This window comes from Suillus paluster (assembly GCF_016628075.1).
Source record: "Suillus paluster strain FC165 chromosome Unknown EDB91scaffold_28, whole genome shotgun sequence".
NCBI lineage: Eukaryota > Fungi > Basidiomycota > Agaricomycetes > Boletales > Suillaceae > Suillus > Suillus paluster.
In genome coordinates this window covers 3293-19210 of record NW_024537588.1, presented here as the reverse complement: position 1 = coordinate 19210, position 15918 = coordinate 3293, and the positions used below count along the sequence as shown (strand labels likewise).

Here is a 15918-nt window from a genome sequence, read left to right as displayed (position 1 = left end):
CCGAGACGTCCGAGACGAGAGAGGGATAGGATACGAGCGTAACCAAAAGAAGTACGAGCCAGCGACGTATCGGCTGGTACTCGTCCATATTATGGTGTCCCACCCTCTGCGTTACATATATTTTCTGTCTCTATGCTAACATAGTATAAAACTCGTACGAACACCTCAGTTCTTTCTAGAGACTGAGATGTGAGCCCCCATTTTGTTTTTCCTTATCATACATTGATCTGATGAGCATGTAGTACATTGTTTCAACTAGGTACATGACTCGTCCACATACCGAGTTCTTTCTAGAGACGGGATTACATTGTTTCAACTAGCGTCCCGTCCCGCTCGTCACTAAAAACTACATGAACACCGTCTTGCGTCTCGTTGACAAAGCCTGACGGTAGCTGATCGCCCTCAGGCTGCGTGGTCTAGAGTATCGATGTTACGATCATCGAAACGGTCGAGAAACATGTTACGCACGTCTATTAACGACTTTTCAGGTTTGGGAAATTAGTGGTCTTTACCGAAGAGCCATGAGATTTACACTCACATTGGGAAAGGACAGGAGGTCTTGAAGGCCAGCTTCCCTGAGGATGGCATAGACATCCCACACGTATGCGCCCTCGTCCTCGCAACCAGTAACTAGCACTGTTCCGTCAGCAGAAAAGGGTGCGCATCTCACACCTTTTTCGTGCTGGAGGGGATGACCTACTTGGAGGTTCGTGTCGAGATTCCACAGCCGTGCTGTGTTATCATCTGATGCACTTGCAAGGAGGCGGTTGTTCTGAAACAAAGAGATGGCGTTGATGTAGTCTGTGTGACCCTCGAGGATGGCGATCTCCTGCGAAGTCGCGGTGTCGAATATCCTAATTGAGCAATACGACCCGGTGACAAGCTTCTTGCCGTCCGACGTCCATGCCACGCTACAAACTATCCAATTGTGTTTGAGTGTGTCGAGCAGCTCGCCGGTCTCGGCGTCCCAGATTTGTACTGCATCCTCGTTGTGTCCACCCGTCGCAATCCTGGCCCCATCGGGCGAGTAGATCACTGCCCACACATTCTGGTGGTCGGTCTCGATTGGGCCCAGAATGATTACGCCACTCTCGATGTCCCACACTAGTATCGTCCCATCCTCAGATCCGCTCACCACTCGGCCACTATCTGCACTCCAGCACACTGCGTGCACGCCCCCAGGGTGCTCTGTCCATTTGGCCCTGACCTTTCCCGTCTCGATGTCCCACAACCTCACTGTCCCATCAACGCTGCCGCTTGCAACGATCTTACCGTTTGGAGACAATGCCATGGCGTACACTGCTGCCTCGTCCCTTTCGTCTCGCCAGTCGTTGCCTATCTGTGTGCCGCTCTCTATGTCCCATACTCGGAGCGAGCCGTCGTTTGAACATGTGACGGTACGTTGTCCGCCGGGCAGGTGCACAACACCTCGTACCCAGTTGGTATGGCCTCGCATCATCTGGCGGGGCGTGATACTTGGCGTCTCTTGCATTTCATCGGCCGAGGAAGACATGGTCCGCGCTCGGGGTCTTGACTTCGGTAGATCGTGAACTATGGATGTGAGATAAGCTTCCCGGGATCTTTGAATCAGAACGGTTTATCCGGCAACGGAAAAATTTGCTGGGGAGTTGACTGTTTCATTCTTATCAATACAGGCACACGAGACATTGCTCACGAGATCTCAGACTACTCACGAGAATTCAGTCCTGACCCACAAGTCGGCTTATCGATACCGTACTCCAGGTACTGCGGCGGCGCTATCCGAGAAATCTTTATTCGAAGTCACTGGTGTAACATATCGATTAGCTTTGCCTAGGGCCAAGAGTATCACTCACGAGAAGCACGGTTCAAACCAACTCAGTGCTTGAATCACAAGCCAGAGCAAAACCGCAAGCTGGGAAAGTGGGAGTTTGATTTGGAGCCGAGGAAAGTTGGGCACCAGTTCCATTTAAGTCATCTTTCAAGGTCCGTCCCATGCGTCTTGTTCGCTTCACCGCTGAAGTGTTATGTAGAAGAAGTGTCCGGGTCTGTTACAGTGGCTGACTACTAGTACATCGATGATTCATCCTACAGGGTGTGTCGCACTTCCTCTCCACTTCACACCTTTCTTGCACCCAGTTTAATTTCGAACTTGCAGCATGTTTGCTAGCGGTGTACCCTGTACAGCCATCATGTATGAACTCTCCAGTCGGGTGACAAACATTGTATATTGACCTTATATGTTTAGATGGTGACAATACCCATCCCCAGGCCGCTCGACGGACACTATTTTTGTCGAGGCTGCCCAGACACGAGGTAATCCGTCGGGGGGCATATAACTTTGTTGCGTTCCATGGTGGTTACCTGTGGTGTTACGTCATTGATGACAACCACCAGGAAATGCCACAAAGGCTGAGAAAGACGGGATTTACTTCGGAGACCCGTGGTGGCTGCAGATTTGAGATTGTCAACGTCAAGTGTGAGCCTTGGCCAGAAAGACTTGGAAATTGACAGTCAATTTAGAGCGTCCTCAGCGACACGTTTTTAGAATATGATCCCGGCTCAATCAATGATTGTCTCCTCGGAAACAACAAATTGCTAACCACCGTCTAACTAGTTTTTGAAGCAATCGAGAGGTACGAGCGAGATGCGAAGGATATTACGGAGCTTCGAGACCCTATTGGTTTTAGATACCTGGTGTAGATAAGGCTCTCGGACATGAGTTAGATTGATGAGCTACTCGCCGAATCATACATTCGACCGTCTCCTTGCCTACGGAACTGCGAGTGACATGTCAGTAGGGGCTATTGTTTCTCGATTAGGCAGCTATCCGATCGGATCATTTCCACGACATGTCTTCCTTACTCCAACCTTCTTCTTCCAAGTGCTTGACTCAGCTTACCTACGTAGGGAGGCTAGGATTTGGCTGAGAGGATTGGTGAAGGCACGCCATGTCGTTCAATGATTTTGAATCGGCCATTGCCTGGGGCGAGCCCAAGCAGCAACCTGGCGACATAGTCAAGGACGCTATACGGAAGGAGCAAGTTCTTAAGTCAGTTTCCTTCTAATTGTTCCGGCTACAACCTGCTGATCACCCATACAGAGAGATTACAGCTGCACAGGGTGATTTGCAAGGTTCTTGCTTCTTCAATATCAGTTTACGCAGTTGCCAATTCATCGGATCTCCAGCACTTGTTGCACGAGTGCACGGCGTCCAGGCGGACGTCGATAAACTCTCGGCTGGGAATTCGACGCTGCAGATGTACATTGACAACCTAACCATGCAAATGGCGAAGAGGAAGTAATCCTTCCAATTGCGTGTGCTGTCGGTGCTTATCAGTGCGTATATGTAAATGATGATATACCTGCGAGATCTGTTGAAATCCTTTACCAGGATGTTCCGTTTTCTTTCCGGGATGCATACAGCTTGCAAGTTTACTCCCCAGAGTATCATTCATTAAAGATTCCCAGACCCTGTAGAATATATCCACTAGTGAAGGCAATGTCATTCGGCTAACGTTTGGAAGAGTACTATGAGTGTAACCGTATGTACAACTGCCATGTACATATCACTAGTAAAGATCTCTTCAAGTGAGCACTAGTGTAGAGCGCCACTGTGTGACGCGATTCTGTCACGTGCTACAATGAATGTGACAACTCGCGGTCGTGACGGTGACACGCGCTTTTCTCAAGACTCAGATTAATCCCCTGAGGCTGCGACAGCAGAACAGCAGAAAACCATTCCTTGACCACCGAGCTCCATCTCCGACCAGTGGCTCTTTTTTTGAACTCCTTCAAGCGCAAATTTCTACTCGAAGCAGAAGCCTCACCGAACTCCTCGTGGCTAATGGCAAGTCTCAATAAGCTTGCAATCCGGGGCATTCGTTCCTTCGACGACAAGCAAATATCTGTCATTGAATTTTTCTCCCCAGTCACCGTCATAGTCGGACACAATGGAAGTGGAAAAACAACTGTCATTGAGTGTCTGAAATACGCGACGACGGGCGACCAGCCTCCCAACACTCGAGGTGGCGCGTTCGTCCACGACCCGAAGATGGCGAATGAGAAGGAAGTCAAAGCTCAAGTCAAGTTACGTTTTCATGCTGCAAATGGGACACGGATGCTTGTCGTTAGGAACCTCTCAGTCACAGTCAAGAAGACTGGCTTGACTATGAAGACCCTCGAGAACATTCTTGCGCTTGCGGATAGCAATATCGAAAAGGGTGGCAAGGTGGGTCAGAAGTACTTGCATCTTGGACTTGTCTGACATCCTTACTTGCACCAGAGGGGAGCTATTTCCACGAAGTGCGCTGAGATAGACACAGAAATACCCCATCTCCTTGGGGTATCAAAGTCTGTTCTGGAGAATGTAATTTTCTGTCATCAGGAGGATTCGTATTGGCCCCTTGCCGAGCCTTCTGCACTTAAGAAGAAATTTGACGATATCTTCGAGGCCACGCGGTGAGCTTTTCTGTTGTTGAATGGAATGTCATTCCGGCTAAGATATGAACCAGTTATACCAAGGCACTTGACTCTATCAAGTCGCTGCGTAAAGATCGCGTTGCCGACCTTAAAGCGGACAAAGAACGTTTGGAATCTCTTGCGAAAGAGAAAGCGCATGCCGACAAGCTCCGTGGCCGTATTAGCGAACTGAACGCGACCGTTACCGGGAAGCAATTGCAGTACGAAGAGACCAAGAAACAGTACGAGGAACTTGTCAAGAACAATGCACGCTTCTACGAGTCCGCCACCAAGTTCCGCGAGTTATACGTCAAGGTGGAGAATCTGCAACAAAAGAAGGAACATTATCGACAAGAGCTTTCGGATGCGAAGGAGAGCGTGCAGGAAGTTGGAGGTAACTTTTCAGGTCCTGGGTTGCACACGGGTCGCTGAAACTGAGTGCACATAGGCACTGATGAGGAGCTTCAGGAGCGCTTACGCAACTTTGACCAGAACATTGAGAGGGAAAAAATAGCTCGCAACAGACGCGAGGTGGAACGACAAGATCTTGAAGATGAACTTGCAAACACGCGAAGATCGCACGTGGAGCTGATTAACGAACACGGCGAACTTGCTGCAGAGGCCAAGGTACCCATTTGACTTGTTTGTGCATTGGTTTGTAACACGGTCCTTAGGCGCATGACCGTCGCATTTCCGAACGCGAGGAACTCATCCGTGACATCAGTGACAAGAACAATATCAAGGGCTACAACCACTGTCCTCTCGAACGCGAGAAAGTGATTGAGTTTGTCTCCCGACTCGGGGATCTCCAACGTCGACAAAGGTCTGAATATGAGAAGCTGCAGGTGCGCTAGCCTAGCGAGCTTGACGACCTTCACACCACTAACAACCACAGACTGGAAGGAACAACAAGAATGACGAACACAGCCGCAAGTTACGGCTGCTGCACACCGAGCTAGAAAGTCTTCGGATGCAGCGAGGAAATGCACGCGAACAAATCGTATGTTGACGTCCTATGCCTATGTGATTTTCGCACATGCATTCACACTCTTCCTCATCACAGAAAGAGCGCCAAGCCGCTGTTACCAAAGCTGAATCATCAGTTGAGACCATGCAGGGTCTCGCATCTGAGCTCCGCACTCTTGCTGGTGATATCGAGGAGAAGAAATCGCGTGTTGAGAAGATCAAGGCGGATATCCAATCTGGGAACTTCGATGAGCGCCTGAGTGCGAAGGCCGCAAAGGCACGGAGTATGGAAGACCAACGCGACGCCCTGAACCTGGAACTTCGCAGCCTGAGCTTGCAGGCGGAGTCAAGGGCTCGCTTGGACCTCAAGCGGGCAGAGATGCGGAGTAAGACATCAGATACCAAGAACATGTGAGTTCCTCGTTGAACGTCTTTTGCCTCCTGACGATTTTTCATAGCCTTGAGTTGTGCAACGTCAAATTTCGGAAGTTAATAGGCAAAGATGCAAGAGCAGAAACAATGGAGCGTGATATTGACCGTCTCTCGAGGTAGCTTCGCATTCGATGATCAAAACCTGATTAACGATAAATTGTTGTAGAGAGAAAGAGGAGGAGCTCGCTGGCGCAGAGGCCGAGGCTGCCGCCGCGAATAAAGAACTCCAGCAAGCAGAGACAACCTTATCGCACGCAAAATCCGAGATGAAGAGCAAGCGTGACGAAATGAAAAGTAAGCACTCGCGTATAGTGAATGGACGTCTCGCACTAACCAGGTTGTAGAATTGGAGAAGAAGCTCAAGGACGATATTGAAGGAGGGATTCCTTTCGAGGTCGCCCTCCCGTCCGCGCAGAGGGAGCTCAGCTACCACAAGAAGTATGCGTTCTGATGCATTCTTTCTAGATGGTTGCTGATGTCTATCACAGCGAGAGCAGCAGCAAAGCGGGCATGGGTCAAGTCTATGAGCAAATTCTGAAAGCAGGACAGGCGAAAAAAGTCTGCACTGCCTGCAACCGCGGCCTAGATGCCAAGGATATGCTCGTTTTCGAGAAATATGTATGTGCTTTCACAAGAGTTCTTAACCACTTTAACTATTGTGCATACAGCTCAAGGAGCAAATCGAGAAAAATTCTCCCGAGGCTATTGAGGCTCAGAAAGCTGTCATTGACGAGTGGGAAAGTGAATTGAAGAAGCTCCACGGTCTTATGCCCGTGTTTGCAACCAAGGAGCGCATCAGGACTGTCGAGCTTCCAACACTAGAGAAGCAAATCAAGGCTTTGGATGCAGATCTTCCGTCCAATAGCGAGAAGGCAGAGCAGGCAAGATACTCTTGTAACTTCTTGGAACTTACTTACACTTATACACAGGCTGTTGAAAGGCTAACAGATCTTAAGAAGGACATGAAAGAAGTTGCTTCCTTGAAGCAGTCCGCCTCCACCGTGTCACGTAACCAGAGCGAGACGGAGCGGCTCAAGGCTGAGATCAGAAACTTGGAAGCGGAGCTTGCTGCTACCGGTATTGCCAAGACTGGTGATGATGTGCAGAGCGAACTTGATGTCCTTTCTAACGAGATGTACTGTCCAACCCCTATCCTGGCGAACACTCCTCCAGCTAACCGTTCACAGACGTTCAAATGAGAGAGAAAGGCAAGCGCTCATGACAGAGCGTGACCGCCAGAATCAATTGCTGCGGACGAATGAGAGTGACCACCATGCGATGGAAAAGAAAGAAAATACGCTTTCTAATCAAATCCGTGACAAGGATATCATGGAGGAACGTATCGTCACAATGACCAACGAGATCGCAGCCTTGCACTCGAAATTGAAGGTTTGTTCTTGAGCGTCTAGACGATATTAGAGGCTGAACATTGCTTGTGCCTTCATGAATACAGGAACTGGACACAAAGATTTCGGAGGCGCAAGCTCCCATCGATACGCTTGAACACGAGCATCAGCAGGCTATGGTCAACCTTGATGCAAAGATACGCGAAGCTCAACGTTCCGTACAAGAACTCAACATGAACGTCGACAAACTTGACAACCTCAATAAAATCGTAGAACGGTATGTGATTGCTCAAGTGTTGCAACGTAAGATCTTCCATTGACATCTGCCAGATATATTCGTGACAAGCGGGCCCGTCTCCTTGTTGAGTGCGCCGACAAGATAGAGCAATTCGAGCAGGGCATCAAGGATCTTGTCACTAATATTGAGAACGTCCGGGATGTCGTAGCTAAGATTGACCGGGAGATCAGCGAGAGCGGCAGTTTGGTCGTGAATCTGCGCGAGAATATCCGTATCAGAAGGCTTGCTCGCGATATAGCAGCTACGCAAGCCGAGATTGACTCCTGTGATATGGATGGGGCTGCAAAGGCGAAGCGGAACTTTGAGGACCGTTACCAGGTTGAGAAACAGAAGGAAACGGAAATGCAGAGCAGGGTAAGAGCTCGTTACCTTTCGCAATTTCGTTCCAGCATCTCATGTTCTGCAGTATGCCCATATAGGAGGCGAAATCAGTTCCCACCAAGAACAACTCAAGATGACAGAGAGGGATCTACGTGACTTCAAAGACATCAATAAACGGTATACCGAGCAATTGGTCAAGGTCAAGGTGAGTTGGGTCTGGTTCCAACTTGCAAAACGAGAAATTTGACACCTGCTTAGATGTCCGACATGGCAAACAATGACCTGGAGAAATATGCCAAGGCCCTAGACAAGTAAGCTGCATACCCCTGGTCCTATAATCCTACATTTCATGTCTCTCCCAGTGCCATTATGAAGTACCACGGTCTGAAGATGGAGGAAGTGAACGATACCATGCGTCATCTCTGGAATAAAACGTATCAAGGGACTGGTGTGTACCCTTAGATATCGTCATGGCCCAATGCCAATCGCTGTTAGATATCGATGGTATCAAGATCCGCTCTGACGTTGAGGGCGGCGCATCAAAACGATCCTATAATTACCGAGTGGGTGCTGACTGCCGCGGTACATGCTATGTTCCTGACATGCTTTCAACAGGTTGTTATGACAAAAGATCAAGTCGAGATGGACATGCGTGGACGATGCTCCGCAGGTCAGAAGATGCTAGCCTCGATTATTATCCGTCTCGCCCTCTCTGACTCTTTCGGCCAAAACTGTGGCATTCTTGCGCTGGATGAGCCAACAAACGCTCTTGATGTGGAAAACATCGATGCACTCGCTGAGAGTCTTGTCGAGTAAGTAATCATCGACGGCCCTTTCACAAAGAAGTGCTAAGCTTTTGTGAAGCATCATCCACGAGAGGAAGAATCATTCTAACTTTCAGTTGATCATCATCACACATGACGAGAATTTCCTTCGCAAGCTCGGTCAAGCCGAGGTGATGGAGTATTATTGGTAAGGTTGCGTTCTTGCGGTTTTTACTTTGTTTACTCACATGCCACAGGCGTGTTTCGCGAGACTCGAGACAAAAGTCTGTAATTGAACGTCAAAGGTTCAGATAAACTTGTCGATCCAACACCCTGGCTCAAATGATCTACGTTGAGTACTCGCTACATCACCGCACTGTATAATACCATCATTCAAGCTATTGTACAATCTGATTCTCGACGATAAGGTGCTTATACATCTCATACAAAACTCACGTCGGGTGAGCGTCACTTGTGTGTCCACTGGGCTACGCGCTTGGGTCTGGCGAGGAATGCTTGGAAACCTTCTGCATGATCCTCCAGCCCGAAAGTCGTGTGGTAAAGTCTGCTTTCGAAATGTAACCCGTTCTTCAGCCCCAGTTCTTCGGCTGTCGATGTTGATGTTCAATACTGCATGGTAAGCTATGAAAGGTGGTGTATTCACCTTCGTTGACCGCTTCCTTTGCTATTGCCACTATGGGTGCTGAAAAGCTCGCTATTTTGCCCGCTAAACGAATGTTGAAACCAAGTCAGTCACGCTCCAGGAAACTAAGCACTTTGTGTACCTGTCTCCAAAGCTGCATTAAAGACCTGCTCTGTGGGAAGGACCTTGGCCACAAGCCCCGCAGCTTCGGCTTCTTTTGCGCTAATCGTCTCCCCCGTCAATATCATGTGCATCGCCTAAGCAAGTAACCATTAGTAATGATGTAGGCTCCTTATCTTGCGGCGACTACTTTTGACTTTCCAATAGCCCTGATTAAGCGTTGCGTCCCTCCAGCCCCTGGGATGGTTCCAAGTGTGATTTCTGGCTGCCCGAACGTCGCAATCTCTGCTGCGTATAAAATGTCACACATCATCGCTAACTCACAGCCACCTCCCAGCTGGGGGGTTTGTGTCAGTCGAGATAAACCTCGAGTGATCGGTGACTCACCGCAATGCCATTGATGACTCCGATGATTGGCTTATGGACGGCGAAGAATCCATCGTTAAGATTCTTCAGATAGTCTTGGTTGTATGCATTGACGAAGGATAGTTCACTTTGTTCCTTGATATCCGCACCAGCTGCCTGAGATCAGAATGGATCTGTATAGAGAGCTTTCAGAACTGACCACAAAATCCTTTCTCATTGCCTGTCAGGATAATGGCGCCTATCCTGGGGTCGCTCTCGAATGACCTCAAAGCATCCAACAACTCGTTGATCAATGTCCTGGACAGTGCATTATACGCTCTAGGTCGGTTGAGCTTGATAATCCCTACCCTTTCGGAGCGTTCGACGATTATCGTCGATTCTGACATACCGTTGGTAAGTTTTGTGATCATCCAAGTCCTACTTACAAACTTCAAGCTTCTTGGAGTTGAAGCGAAAAGTTATTATAGACACGAAAGTCATGTGTTCTGCTCGAGTTGATTTATTTTAAGTATCATTCATGCACAGCTATAGTATCTGGTTTGTTGCGCAATCGCAAACTAGTAACAGATCAGGCTCATGCAACATTTCTGCAGTGTAATTGCATTAAATTTACATATGAACGTTTGAGTAGTGAAGTGGAAGCTGGTGTATACGCACATGATCAGAGAATAAAGTACTAGGCTAAATATGACCACCGCCTGCCAACTATATCGCAATAACGGACAACCTTTCGACCAGCGATATGGTGGTAATTCCTGACTTGATGCTGCTAATTATTTGGGACGCTCGCATCCTCCTCTAGATAGCCCCTCTAGATAATCATCCTCGTCATAGTCCTCTTGATAGTAAAGCTCCTCCAATGGACCAGCGAGCGACAGTCGTTTTAGTACGATGCGCCGCACGATGTCTTTTGGAACATCGAAAATGAACAGGGTCCGAAGTCCAGGGAGAGGCAATTCCGCCAGTCCGTGGGGCGTGGGGAGCAGTGCCATTGCGAATGCAAGATTCTGATCCAACCCTTTTGGTCCCAGGGTCAATACCTTGACACTGGCCATCTGTTTGTACAAGCGATGGAAGAGCCCATCTGCACAAGGTGCGAAATCAACGAGATGGAATTCATCTAGCTCTAGAAAGGAGGATATTTCGTGAGAACAGAATGGGTGAGCTTGGCCAAGCCTTGAAGGATGCCTTCGAAATCAACCTCGGTCAACTGGTGTTCATAGTCAACTCCATCCAAGGTCAATATTCGGAGATGAAGCATATGGACCTTGCGGAAAAAAATCCGCAGTCCAGTGTTCCGTCATTTGCGATTTGATAGCCAGATAGTGCAAGCGGGGCAACTGAAAGGGAGACATTCTGTCTGTAGAAAGCGGATCCATATTTAGCTCAAGTGCGAGGGTCTGCAGATTGACTAGCGCACCGAGGAGTTGTGACAAAACTTTTGCAGTAGTGCTCGTAGTTCTGTTATCTTCATGCATATCATAGCGTATTCACAGGTTAACAAGACGTGATGAAAACATGGAGGGCGATAGCCAAGCCCACCTTATTCCCAAAGGATAAGATCACAGATGGGAGATGCTGAATCAGGAAAAAGTAATAGTCTCTACCAGTCCGGGTCTGCATTCAATTGGCTGCGTACGAGTTGAGGATGAAGCTTTTCTAGCATATGGGCTGGATGGACAGAAGGGCGTGACATGAGCCAGAGTGCTTGACGCATATAGGTTTGTGAGGTTGACCTCAGCGTAAACTCGCGCCAACGGTGTACATGAGCATATAAATCCAGTGTTCCGGCCCGGGTACTGCGATCGACGAACCATCGCTATCTTCCAGCATTCAGCCCCACTTTTTTGCGTCACTGTCTCCATGGACGGAAAGCACATCCTCAGCGGAGGCGATGATAAGATGATCTCAGAGTGGGAAGTACCCAAGGACGTCTTGCCAAAGGAAGCTCCCGAGATCCTGGCACCAAAGGTACTTTCTTGTTCATTTCACTTAGCACCCCAATCAGTGCATTCGTATAGTGCGTGCCTTCCTCGGACCACTTGGCAGGATGGGGAGGTCGGCACGGTTTGGGTGAGCTGGCAAAGGAGAAAAATATCAGTAGAAGCCCATTGTCAGCCCCCATGCAATACAACAAAATCAGAACCAACCTAGGGCCAGTAACCCGCCCAAGCTCCAGTACGCTGAATACAGACCCATCTGATGGGCGGTGGGCGAGGTGGTTCGAAGATTGAAGGGGAATTGTGCCAGCGACGTTTACAAGGCTCGTTGCTCAGACTCGCTGGTATCTCACTCTTGCTTTCACTGGCAATGAAATACTGATCATGGTGATGATAATCGGTTCAGGGTTCGGAACGGTTTCGCCGCCTCTGCAAACCATACAGAGCCGCAGCTCAGGTCGCCGGCTTTGGCTTTCCAGAATTCCAAGCCGGGCCATGCACATCACTAGATATAAAAACAGGTCGTCTTCAACGTCCCTCCCCACCTCAGAAAGATTCTCTCATATAGCCTCACAAATAATGCGTTTCTCCTTCCTCGTTGTCATTGCTGCTTTGACAGCATCTATGTCTGTCAGTGCCGACGAGGAAAAGCAGTGCAAGCCTACAGGCTCAATTTGCCTCGAAGACGACGAGTGCTGCAGTAAGCATTGTAGTTTAATAGTCACGGGTGTGAGTAGTAGCTTGTTTTGCATCCTGGATTCATTACTCACCCCATGTAATTTCAATAGGTTCTTGCTGTGTTCTGTAATGATTAGTTAGTCTGTGGACTGGCAGCCTCAGTGGCACATCGGCACAGTGAGTCGTGTTTCTGGTTTCGCATTGAGGCTGATGGCATAATTCATAGTTCATTGCTGATTTGGTCAATATGGTCACTCCTGCCAGGAGTCCCGACTGCTGCTTGGGAAACAGAAGCCCTTGGATAGAAGAATTATTCAATATGATATTGACTAAGAAACATGATGTATGAGTAACTTTTGTCTTGATTGAACGTTGAAAGTAGTGCTGCCGCAGTCTGGTTGCGAACCCCGGTTCGAACCTGAACCTTTCCGAACCGGACTCACGGTCTGGTTCCAGATTTGGTCAAGACTCAGAACTGAACCTCTCCAGAGGTTCGGGGTTCGGCTGATGCTTGACAGTTGCGAACCCGTTCGGACCGGTTCGAACCCATTGATCTATAGAAAGGACATACTCGCCTTGTGTATGTCATTGCAATTCATCCTGCTAGCGCACTTGTCGCTTCTGCATCATTTAACAACCATGTCCATCTTTGGCGTTGCTCAGATTGACAAACCATTGCCATATTCAAGCACTCTAGTGACGTGTGCTGTGTCACATTCTCCATAGCGCCAGCAGATTTGAGGTGGCATGAACAGCTGTCGGTTGATACTCAACCAAGTATTCTTGACTGGATGATCGATTGGCAAGGTGGAAACTTATCCAAGATCGTCACAGAGCTGTTCATGGTGCTCACTTTAAGACATTTTGACAATATAACATATGCCTACTCGTCTCTCAGTTCCCTATATTAGATCATAAAAATTACATGTTCAGCTTGCTACACACAGTATTGTCATCTCCTCTTTCTCCTTTTCCTACATGATTATTACCTTTGACATCACTGGTATCCTTCAGTCAGCAGCGTTCTGGGTCAGCAATAAGGGTGGCTCGAACAGCTGGAAACTCTACTCCTATTTCTACATCATGCTTTGTTGGAATCCGACGAGATGAAGGAAACGGAAGATGGACCATAGAAGATGAGAGTGAAACAGTACGAGCGCAACCAGTGAGTACGACGAGGCAATGCATTGATGTCGGCCGAGGCTCGTCGATATTGGAATGTCTATCTCTAAGTAACAGACAATTTACTTATCATTTACTTATCTATCCTATCCGTACTATAAAGGACCGAACGAGTCGTTAGAACATCTCAGGTCTTTTCATAGAGCCTGAGATGTAAGTCTCATATATTTTTCACGTTATTCTAAAGAGCTAACATACCATTAGATATTTATTCTACTAGGTACTTTACCTGCTCTTACTAGAGGTCTTTTCATAGAGCCTGAGATATATTTATTCTACTAGCTCCCGCTTCGTGCGCCGCTCGCCTGAACTCACTTTAGGTTATGAGCCCTGACACGGCCATGGAATCTTCGCTCCCCAGCACCACTTCCGTGCTATTCAACATCCCCAAGCTAGCTGAAGATGGCAGCAATTGGATTACCTACAAGGAATGGATGTTGACCGCGATCAGTGCTAGAGGTATGATGCGACATGCAGACGGCCATGCCACGAGACCAGTACGATATAGTATCGACCCGATGACGAGCACCGTCAAGAAGCCAGATGGCTCGACGCCTATGCCAGCGGAGATCGAGGAGATAGAGAAGAAAATAGACGAATATTTGCAGAAGGACTCACTTGTGAAGCAGCAAATCTTCAGCACGATCACAGATCGTCTCTTACTGCACGTTCAGAAGCTCGAAGATGCCTCGAAGATTTGGAAGGAAATCTGCAATATCCATGAGGGTAAGACCAAGTTGGTCCAGATTGACCTCCGCTGCAGGCTGCAGGACTTGAGGTGCGAAGAGAATGGCGATGTCAAAGCCCACTTCTTGGAACTCTTGAGACTGCGCGAATCCCTGGCAGGCATGGGCTCGGCAATTGAGGATCACGATTTTCACGCGATCCTACTCGGCTCGCTCCCCGAATCCTATAGACCCCTCCTATCCTCCATTAATGCCACTGCAAAGATCACGCAGAAGGCACTCACCCCCAATGAACTTATCACCGTCATCAGCGAGGAATACGAGCATCATCTCCTCACGGACCGTCGTACCTCCAAGAAAGGGTCAAACGCGGCACTGATGGCCAAGAACGGACCTGGAAAGGGCCGTAAGCCCTCAGGAACGAACCAAGCCGGCGCAGACATAACGTGTTTCAACTGCGAACGCAAAGGACACTATAAAAGTGACTGTTGGAGACCTGGAGGGGGCAAAGAGGGCCAAGGGCCGAATCAGCAACGCCAGAAGAAAGGTAGCCATTTGCCTAAGGAGGGAGCTAACACAGCGACCTCCGAACCTACCCCACCAGAGAACTTCGTGTTTGCAACGTCCAACTTGGCTAGCATAGCCAAGGAACTGAACATCCCCATAGAACGACACAGTGCCATCATTGATTCAGGCGCCACATCTCACTTCTGTCCGGATCAGTCCAAGTTTGTCAACTATGTCCCCATAGAGGCACAGGACGTGCATACGGCCGATGGATCCACCATTAGCGCTATAGGCAAGGGAGACGTTGTGTTGGACTTACCAAATGGCAAAGACCGCACTAGGGTCACTCTCAAGGACGCGTTGTACAGTCCCAAGATGGCCTTCACCCTCATCTCAACTAATAGGATCACTGCGGGAGGTTTAGCTGTCCACTTCGAGGACAAGATGTGCAAGATTTTGTCACCCGCCCCCAAGCGTAGCGTTATCGCCACCATTCCCCAGATCGCGGGTCTCTATAGTGTCGCTGGACGGCATCAGCACCACGCTAACATCGCACGAACGAAACTTACCGTCTATGAGCTGCACCGAATGCTGGGACATGTCTCTCAAACCGCGGTTCTAGAGGCAGTAAAAAAGGGCCTGATCGATGGCGTCGACCTAGACCCAAACTCCAAGCCGGAGTTCTGCGACACGTGCGCTAAGGCTAAAGCGACGTGTAAGCCATTCCCGAAGGAATCTGAAAGTCGAGCGAAGACGTATGGTGAGGTCATCCACACGGACCTATGGGGTCCAGCCAGAACCGAGAGCCTAGGCGGTAGCCTTTATTATATGACCTTTACCAATGACTTTACTCGGCAGACTAAAGTCAGCTTCCTTGCGCACAAGAGCGACGCGCTAGAGATGTTTAAGGCATATGAAGCCTGGTTGTTGTGACAACGTGATGGGACGCGCGTCAAGACCCTCAGGTCTGACCGTGGGGGAGAATACTTGAGTCGAGAATTCGACAAGTACCTGAAGGAAGAGGGGATTCAGCGGCAGTTAATGGTGCACGACTCACCACAACAGAACGGAGTGGCCGAACACCTCAACCGCACGCTTGTAGAGCTAGCGCGTGCTATGCTCCTTGCCTGTGATCTCCCGAACTTCCTCTGGACAGAGGTGGTTAACTACGCCACTTGGCTAAAGAATCACTTACCTTCATGTGCTATTCCTGACCACACCCCTTTTGA

At 48.9% G+C, this 15918-nt stretch overlaps 3 protein-coding genes across 3 annotated transcripts; 2 read left to right on the top strand and 1 right to left on the bottom strand.

Moving 5' to 3' along the window:
- Positions 1-2769: 2769 nt before the first annotated feature.
- On the top strand, positions 2770-3674 carry EDB91DRAFT_1134735 (uncharacterized protein). The gene is made up of 3 exons (XM_041318788.1): positions 2770-3031; positions 3083-3114; positions 3169-3674. Exons 1-3 carry the CDS (start codon positions 2931-2933, stop codon positions 3282-3284), a joined length of 249 nt encoding a protein of 82 aa, XP_041176789.1. The 5' UTR covers positions 2770-2930; the 3' UTR covers positions 3285-3674.
- A 152-nt stretch (positions 3675-3826) lies between these two features.
- Positions 3827-8882, top strand: EDB91DRAFT_1237488 (P-loop containing nucleoside triphosphate hydrolase protein; the record flags this gene model as incomplete). The annotated part of the gene is made up of 23 exons (XM_041321592.1): positions 3827-4210; positions 4265-4440; positions 4494-4834; positions 4889-5067; positions 5115-5285; positions 5336-5440; positions 5504-5817; positions 5865-5954; positions 6005-6132; positions 6183-6276; positions 6327-6456; positions 6507-6719; positions 6768-6973; positions 7026-7227; positions 7292-7461; positions 7515-7836; positions 7889-8008; positions 8062-8114; positions 8166-8251; positions 8299-8366; positions 8419-8615; positions 8668-8775; positions 8825-8882. The coding sequence occupies 23 exons, from the start codon at positions 3827-3829 to the stop codon at positions 8880-8882; spliced, it is 3915 nt and encodes a 1304-aa protein (XP_041176788.1).
- Positions 8883-9035: 153 nt separating this feature from the next.
- On the bottom strand, positions 9036-10082 carry EDB91DRAFT_1053768 (ClpP/crotonase-like domain-containing protein; the record flags this gene model as incomplete). The annotated part of the gene is made up of 6 exons (XM_041313775.1): positions 9036-9175; positions 9232-9294; positions 9353-9467; positions 9521-9667; positions 9718-9848; positions 9896-10082. The coding sequence occupies 6 exons, from the start codon at positions 10080-10082 to the stop codon at positions 9036-9038; spliced, it is 783 nt and encodes a 260-aa protein (XP_041176787.1).
- Positions 10083-15918: the final 5836 nt, after the last annotated feature.